We start from the raw sequence: 9186 nt of genomic DNA on the forward strand, positions 1-9186 counted from the left end.
ATAAATAAAGATGACTTGACTTGACTTGACTTGATAACTTCCTCAACCATTTTTGTACAGGGCGACGTAGTTTGGGCGTCTTTGATTTCGAGTGGCAGTTTGACATTTTCCAAACGTAACGAACCACGTTGTTGTAAACCGCCCTTGCTTTAATGTATACCGAATGTCGTTTTCCAACATTTTGCAAATCTCGTCAGTCAGGAGCACTCGATTTGAGAGACGCACACTGCGGATGGGCGGAGTCGGTCCAGCAGAGTGCACCCGTCAATGATGCGTTCGCAGACTTAAACTACGGCTAAACAGATACATAACAACGCAGAAGAATGGGACGTGGTGCTGTCGGATTTGTCTCAACTCACCACCGTCAGTTGTTTTTCAGCGTTCTATCCCAGGGCGAGTAGCCTTTCCCGGGTGAGGTTACGACTAGCTCGGCGGTGCCGGCGGCGGGCGGGCGGGCGAGCTAGCATCGGAGATAGGCTAAGCTAGGCTAGGCTAAATAGTTGCCTTTCGGCTTCTAGCGATTCCAAGGAGCTCCCCGCCAACACCGCCCGCCCGAAAAAATGGTAAGTGTCAATTAATTTATCCCATGACGTTATATTGTGACAATAGTTGAAATTGGAGTTGTATTTTTTTTTTTTTTTATGTTTTTTTAGTGGGAGACAGGGCCAGACAAAGCTAAACGTTAGCGTAGCACACAAGGTGGACAGTACGCTCCTCAACTACAACAAACACTGAACAATGCGTACTCACTAACAGTGTGGTTTATTATTAAAAACAAAAAAAGACAGACACAAACAATTACACACTTTAGCATACCCACAGTGTCTTTAAGAACATCGTATTGAGAAACTGAGGATGGATTGTACAAAAGTGAAAGGTGATTTCCCCCGCATATTCACTATTCGTTATTCGCGAAATATTTTTGACCGAACATCCGGGCATTTGTGATTTTTCCACAACGTAAACGCTTCCTTTAGCAGGTGAAAACAAAGGGCGTATTGTATTGCTTTTGCCTGTGACTAGCATACAAACCAGGCACAATTTTGTTCATTACATTTTGAAATCCAAATAATCCTCACACATCAAATTACAACGATCTGAATTCCAATGGTTTTCAATGAGCGGAGAGTGTCCTTTCACAGCGTAAGACCGCCATTTTGACTTGTGACGTAATCTTGGAATTGGCAATTGGTTGTTCCCCACATTGTCTCTATTTTTTTTCCACTAATGCCCGAGAAGTGTTGTCAAACTCCGCCTCTTTCTTCACTTTGTGGGAGCCGTGTAACATTTTGTCGCCTTAAGATTAAGCATCTGAATTTTGTTTTAGACAATAAAAAGTAAAAATAGTTAGGTTTGTTACATTTGAGTAAGTATGTTTTGTTGAAAAGAGGGATGGACGAGTATTGATACTAGCCTTATTTTAAGGTATCGGTACTCATGATGTTTTGTGGCCATTTTATGATCAGGAACTAGAAATTACAAATGAGAAGAATAGAAAATTGCTATTAATTTCATGCAATGGGAAGGGAAAATGTTAAATTGGGATATTTCTTTAAAATTACCTTTTTTTTGTTTTGGGGACTTTATTGGAGTTTGGTATCACTACTCAAATTGGGCTGGTATCTGTCTGAACTCTGAAACAAATTGATGTCAAACATCCCTAGTTGGAAATTAATCGCTGTAATACTTAGGCACAGAAGGAAACGGTCAGCCATAAAGGTAAGTTGCGTACAGATTAGTTTCTGTCTTATACACTTCTTCGTGACCTCATCATATTGCGAAAGAGTTTGGAAAATTGTAATTATTATTATTACTATAATAATTATTTTCATTTGTTTTTAGTGAAATAAATAAGGTATTGAACATGAGTGTGGGGTGACCATTTTGTTTGCTGTGCAGGTGTACCTGTTGAACCCTTTGGACAACCTGAGAAGTTATATCAACAACCGGCCGCCACTGGTCATTTTTATGATCAGTGTCAGTGCTGTGGCCATCGCCTTCCTCACCATTGGCTACTTCTTCAAGATTAAGGAGATCAAGTCTCCAGAGATGACCGAGGTGAGTCCGTTTCTGTCATGGGAGAAGTGGTGGTTCTCGTGATTTGCTGCCAAGAGGAGCAAGAGCATTAATTGTATGATGTGTGCTATGAACCATATATTATATATATATATTTTTTTATTCCTCAGGACTGGAACACTTTCCTGCTACGCTACAACGAGCTAGACTTCTGCGTGTCGGAAAACGAGACCATCAAGCATGGTCTCAACGAGTCCACCACTCCCGAGAGTTTGTCGGCAACCAGTGGGCAGGCACGGCCTAGCACGCTGGCGCCGCTGCTCTCGGAGGACTCGGGCTCCGTCAACATCTCGGTGCCCATCACGCTCACCCTGGACCCCCAGCGGCCCTTCGGCGGCTACTCTCGCAACATCACCCACCTGTACGCCACCATCCTGGGACAGCAGGTTGGGCTTTCTGGTGAGAGAGAGAGAGAGAGAGAGAGCAACAGAGAGACCCCCCCTGCAGCCATCTTGAGTTGGTAGGGTAGTTCCATCTGCTGTGAGTTCACCATTAGTTTGCGTTTCAGGCCGGGAATCCCACGAAGAGATCAACATCACGTTCACCCTGCCTGTGTCCTGGAGCGCCGACGACTGCATCCTGCACGGCCATTGCGAGCAGGTGGTGTTCAGCACGTGCATGACCATCACGGCAGCGAGCAACATCTTTCCAGTCACATTGTGAGTTTCCCCAGCTTTAAAAAAAAATGTATAAGGTACTAGGGCTGGGTCTAAAATATCGATATCAAATCATTATTCCTTTTCATAGCCCAATATCGATTCATAAACCCATGAATCGATACTTTTAATACAGATCCCCCCCCCCTGTAAATTAATGTGCCAAATACCCCCAAGAGAAGTAATGTAAGAATTGGACATAAAAGCACAAAATGCGGATGCATAATTATGTACTATGGCTGTGTCTCTTATCATACAGGTACATTTGTTTTTATTTATTTATTAACCACTGGAACCTTAGTATAAAATCTGCCACAGGTATGTAAATGTATGATTTGCCAGAGTATTTTTGCCACTTTTACATAGCGCTGTGGTTGTTTGATTTCAATTATTTATGGTTTTGATCAGGTCATGTTCAATAAAACATACATGATTAATGTAACTGTACTTGATTCACTTATAAATGTAAATATTCACATTTTTACTAATGCACCATGTGAGAGAAAGAAGTTTCTACTATTTTGCAGCATTGGAACTTCAGGGAATATTTTCCGTATAAAAGTAAAATTGGTACTGCGTGAAATCCTTTACTGAATCGAAAATCAATGTGAATCTAATCGGGCCCTTCTGAATTAAATCGATTTTGGAAATTAGAATCGATACCCAGCCCTATAAAATACAGTAAACATTTTAATAGCAAAATAAATGCAGAGTGTAAAGAGAATGGAGTATGGCTACTCGAAGTGTGCGCAACAATACACTTGCTGTACATCCATGCAAAAATCTGTATTTTCTGCCATCTAAAATGTACATTAACACACATACATACATACATACATATACATCTAAATGCATGTGAAAAACAAATACATATTTTCTAAATTACAAAGGATGGTAGTGAAGTTAGCATTATATATGTATTCTGCTGTCTAAAATGTATACGTAATGTTTCAATACACTTAACAGCTACCACACCGATATAGAAGAAAATGAAGTGAGGGTCTCCCTCAAAACATTCACCTCTGATGTTTAAGGACACTTTTTTTTTTTTTTTTTTTCCTCCTTTCTTCACAGGCAACCACCACACTGCACGCCAGAGACGTACACAAACGCCACTTCCTGGTATAAGGTGTTCACCACTGTGCGGGACTCAGACACCAAGTACAGCCAGGACTACAACCCCTTCTGGTGCTACAAGGGCGCCGTGGGCAAGGTCTACCACGCCCTCAACCCCAAGCTCACCGTCATCGTGCCCGACGTGAGTTAAGGAGAGATATTTAAGACCCTTGTTCTTTTGGCTTTTGTGTTGCGGCGCCGCAGCAAATGGGAAAGGTGAAAGCCGGGTGAAATTTTCCGCAATGGGGAAATGGTTATGGCCGCTCGGTACGACACGGACAATGCAAATACAGTAATTTTATCAAATGCTGGTTGTACACCTCACAATACTGAAGTGAATTTAGTCAGTGCGTATGTTTAAATTAAAACAAATGGTTTATAGACTTATTTTATTTTGTTGTAACGTATTATTTTAATCAATTTATAATCTTTTGAACAATTTATCATGTACATACATTTTAATTGTCAAGTGCATTAAATTAATACATTCATATTTACTCAATAAATTAATGTTTAAATTATTTATGAAATTGTTTGCTTTTTGATTGTATTGATTAATAACAGTTTTTAAACCAAGTTTTATTACGCAATGATCAACTTTTTTTTTGCACACTTGTGTGATAGCTAAAAAATGCTAATGGTATGAGACGACAACAGGTTGATATGTATGATTTTCTTTGACCAGGATGATCGCTCCCTCATCAACCTGCACCTGATGCACACCAGCTACTTCCTGTTCGTCATGGTCATCACCATGTTTTGCTATGCCGTCATCAAGGGCAGGCCCGGCAAAGTACGGCAAAACAGCCCCGATTTCTTCCCCGAGAAGGTAGGTTCCAAAAATGGAGAGGACTGTCACAATTGCATTTTGTGATCAAACATTGCACCAGGTCAAATTGAGAAATGAACTAGCAGAAGGTTTAGTCACAGGTAAAGTGGTTAACTTTCTGGACTTGAACTGGTGTTCATGTCTTGTAGGTGGCACTGTCAGAAGGCTAAGAGGGTACGAGAAGGGTAAGGTAATGTGACAACTTTAAATGAAAGAGAGGGGGGGAAAAAAAAGAATAAACACACCCAGAGACGACTCACCATGTTGCCAGGTGGACTCTCAAGAATAATTTTCAAACTTTCTTCGCAATGATGTTGGGATGGTCCAACCAAAGATACAAGTGCCTGTCCTCTGTGGTGTAAATATGACATGTTGGGGAACTTTTGTTTTTTGCCCCCCCCAATTTTTTTTTTTTCTTTCTTGGGGGTTGCATATGTGTGGATTATTGTTGATTTGCCTCTGGACTCCTCCGGTGCCATATCAGGACAATGCAGTACAATGAGCAAGTGGCATACCGCTTCAAACCGTTTGTCTGAATGACACACTTGCGAAGTCTACAAAAGCAAAAGAAACCCTCCTTGGGACGTGAAGGAGCACTTTTTCCAGGCCAGATATATTTCTTTAGTGGCTAAATTGTTAGCGTCTGATTTGTGCTTGTTAGTTAGCATGCTAATGCCACACAGTCATAGCGTGTTTTAACATGTTCAAGGATGCTCCAAAACAATTAGTCGGTGTCGTTAAGACGTTCTGCAAATTTTAACTGCACCAGACCAGACCTTGCGGCAAAATTGTAGTTAGACTTCGATATGGTGTAATAATGCAACAGTGACGGTAAGTTTCAAAGCAGCTTTAATGCTACAGAAATTAACCATTAGAGAGCCACAGCTAAATTGAAGTAAATGAACACTCTAACAATTACAATTTCTTGTGAAGTTGTAGCCGTATGTTACTAGATAGAATGGAATCCCTGGTGAAGGCATGCTTTTTGTTTAAGGTTGAATTGTTAGCATCACATTTTTTGTTTGGTCGTGTAACACGCTATCTAAAAAAACTTTAGGACCTGAACGCAAATTTGTGACATTATTTAAGTTGTGGACCGGTAATTAGCACGCTAACTAACAAACTTTAAGACTTGAATGCTAATTTACGACATCTTACATTAGCCACGAAACAGGGAGTAGCACTCTAATAAACGGTATGACCTGAATGCGCTTCATTGACATCTTATGTTAGCCATGAACTAGGAAGTAGCATGCTAATGAAATGCCACGATCCAATAAACATTACTGAGAATACTGATTACTGGTAATATTCAAGTAGCATCACTAGGGAGGAAACCGCCGCCTGCACTAAAGTTAACATTAGTATCACATTTTCTTCTGCGTGAGAATTTTAGTTAGCATATTACTTTCTGATTAACATTACAAATGTGTGAATGGTGGTGTATAACTTATGGTTGAATGCACATTTGTGACATTTTACGTTAGTCTTGAACCAGAAAGTAGTTGCGCAGTTTGGGAGCAAGCTTGCTACATAATGCTTCATAGTACCTCTAAGACCTTAGGAATACGATAGCATTTTTCAAGAAATTGCATAAATCAACATTGCTAAACGAGTATTTTGTATTATTGATCAATCACTTATAATCATTTTTTTTCCGGGGTGGTGGTTGTAGAATGGAATGGTAAGCAATGTTCATTGGTATTCCAGTCCTAGCGTTTGTTAGCTAGCGTGCACAAACTGCATGCACCCGCTTAGGTGTAATTGTTAGCATCACAATGTTGTTGTTGTTTTTTTTTTTTGTTTTTTTTACATTTTTTTATTTATTTTTTATTTTTAGGTAGCATGCTACTTCATTGTCCGTGGCTTAGTCAGGAATTTGTGGACTGTAGTGTTCATGTTCTAGAAACTCAAATTTGAAACTTCTTCCATAGCGTGAGCTGGTTATTAAAAAAATAAAATAAAAATGTAAACATTTTTTGCATAATTGCTCTATTTTTTTTTCCAAAGAATATATTTCGTAAAAATGATCACCCTGTGTTTATGCATGTTGTTTAAAAAAAAAAATATATGTATTATTTCCCTCCCCCCTTTGTAAAAATATCAGAAAATATCAAATGATCGTTCTCGTACGCTACTGAGCACGTCAGTGTGTGACTGAGGTGCGTAATGAATACTACTTATTTTCAAGTAGCATTACGTTACTAGAATGGAAACTTTCCCTTGTTCTAAATTGTTAGCCTTGGAACCCCGCCCCCCACTTTCATTTATCAGTTACTGTCCTGTTTCCTGGTTAATGTTAATAAATGTGCAGATTGTGGCATTGGAATCGTAGCGACTGAAAAAGTGAAGCTATATTGAAAGAGTTCTGACTTAGCCTGAGTGAGCTTAAAAAAGTTCCAAATGTTTTTATTTGGCCCTTAATTTTTCCTCTTTTCTTTTTTTTTCTTTTTTTTTTTTTGGAGGTCTGGTAAAAATGATTGGTCAATGTTCATGTGCAAGATACTTAGCACATTAGCCTGTTAGCGGAATGTGAAGACGTCACCGTTTTGTCATTTAAGCAATTAAAAAAAAAAAAAAATTCATTTGTGTTTGCGTTGATTTTGACGCATAAAGATGAACTTGCCTTACCTGCGACGGATGATGTTTGCATCTTCGGTGTTTTCTTGTGAAATCCATGTATAAATATTCATATCAATCCTCTTTAAATTATTTCATATTTTGAATTACTTTTGTTTGGCTACTTTAGCACACCTTGTACATTTCTTGCACATTTTGACTTGATTTTTACTTATTTCTTATTTTTTTTGTCGTTATATTCCTGCACCAAAAAAATCTTTGTATAATTATATTTATGATTAAAGTAATTTATTTTTGTCTATTGACATGTGCGAAAGGAACGAGTGTTTGACGCGATTCTCTCAAATAAACATTTGACAATCATTTATCATAACCGCTGAATTTATCATTTGTCGCTTCTTTTTTTTTTTTTTTCATGAGAAAACCTACCGTAATCTGCCTTTTCCACATTTTCTTACCTCTTATTTGACTGACTTCCATATAATGTACCTGATGACTGTAACCACGCCCACCGCAACCCAATCCTGCAATACAACATCATGACAATATTTATTCAGCTTATTAAATTACTGTATTGGCACAAATAGTGGTCCGGGGCGTTTGACTCAGCTGCAGTTGCTTGTTATTTACATATTGCAATTAATATCAAAGTGGAGTTGAATAAAAAAAAAAAAATTAATACAACTATCATGGTGGAAATGCATGAAAGTTATTTTCCTGTTGATTTTCCCCAGTCATTAAAAAACTTAAATTCATTAAATTAAATATTTGTCTTCTTTAGACTTGGTAATTCTAGGTTTAAAAAGTATTAATGTATTTGAGATGAACTTAACAATTTCTCAAATTGCATAACATTATTTTTTTATTTTTTTATGTCATTGCTTATTGTAGAGTTTTTTTTAAATGAGTAATTACAGTAATTACATTTGTTTTAGTTGGTCTTTCAAAAATTTCTCAACTCTAATGAATTTCATAATTTGTTGTTTGATAAGATATAACTGGTTTTAATGAATTATAATCATTTATCAATGTAAGTCAATTAATTTTGTAAAAGAAATGTTTGCATTTTTAAAATGTAGTTTTTTTATATATATATATTTAATGAATTGCCTTTTCATCTTACGTTGTTTTAAATTCCTAATTAATTTAGCAATTAACTTTGAAAAAGTGTCCAATATTCATATTTTCAAATGTAATTAATTATTTCATTGTAAGCTATCTTAGTTCCTTTGTAAATCTTTTGATTTTTATTTATTTATTTTTTATTTTTTTTTATTTTTTTTTATTTTATAAAGTTATCTGTAACTCCCCAGATGTCCACAACATTGTAGATCGACTCAGTGTCAGTGTCTACTGGGGGGAAAAAGATTAATGAAACGGTCATACTGTTGATGTGCTCATGTTTTGGTTAGCAACTGCATTCAAACGGGTTCAGTTAATATTTGCATCTGTAAACGTGAGGGTTACCTACCCCCACTCCCCCCCACCCTTTGCTGATTTGAATTCTTTTAAGATGGCACACCTGGCTACTATTTGTGGCGTGACAATACGGTGAAATACGGTAATTTGTCATTTTCTTTGTTTCATATTACACACATTGTTATATCAAACATAAACCTGTGTAATGCGTCTTCCTTGAGATGACCATGTGTATATTCATAATCAAGCATCCGTCTGTTGCTTTGGTGTCAACTGCAAATAGCCTTAAAACAAGTGTGCAACTAAACAAAAAAAAAACAAAAAAAATGCCACACCTTCTGTCTATCAAGGCTTTGCACTCATTTCTACTCAGCGCTCACTTTTTTTTGTGTCAGAGCTTGCAGGCGAGTAGGAAGCCAAGTGTGTGCCTTCTGCACTAATTCAGCTGCACCCCCCCCCCCCCCCCCCGTGTATATATGTGACAGTAGTACTTATATGAACATATAGAGT

The 9186-nt window shown here is 37.8% G+C and overlaps 1 protein-coding gene across 1 annotated transcript; it reads left to right on the forward strand.

Annotated features, from left to right (window-relative positions):
- The first annotated feature begins 206 nt into the window (after window positions 1-206).
- On the forward strand, window positions 207-7630 carry tmem248 (transmembrane protein 248). Its single transcript, XM_077504025.1, has 7 exons — window positions 207-563; window positions 1900-2058; window positions 2187-2475; window positions 2585-2735; window positions 3807-3990; window positions 4534-4677; window positions 4827-7630. Exons 1-7 carry the CDS (start codon window positions 561-563, stop codon window positions 4845-4847), a joined length of 951 nt encoding a protein of 316 aa, XP_077360151.1. The 5' UTR covers window positions 207-560; the 3' UTR covers window positions 4848-7630.
- The last annotated feature ends 1556 nt before the right edge of the window (window positions 7631-9186 follow it).

Source organism: Festucalex cinctus, chromosome 18 (assembly GCF_051991245.1).
Source record: "Festucalex cinctus isolate MCC-2025b chromosome 18, RoL_Fcin_1.0, whole genome shotgun sequence".
Lineage (NCBI taxonomy): Eukaryota > Metazoa > Chordata > Actinopteri > Syngnathiformes > Syngnathidae > Festucalex > Festucalex cinctus.

Excerpts from the sequence above, each read along its gene's own strand:
- tmem248 (XM_077504025.1), top strand. Across the intron at positions 2,059-2,186 it reads AGTCTCCAGAGATGACCGAG|GACTGGAACACTTTCCTGCT; the intron begins GTGAGTCCGTTT and ends TTTATTCCTCAG. Across the intron at positions 4,678-4,826 it reads CCGATTTCTTCCCCGAGAAG|GTGGCACTGTCAGAAGGCTA; the intron begins GTAGGTTCCAAA and ends CATGTCTTGTAG.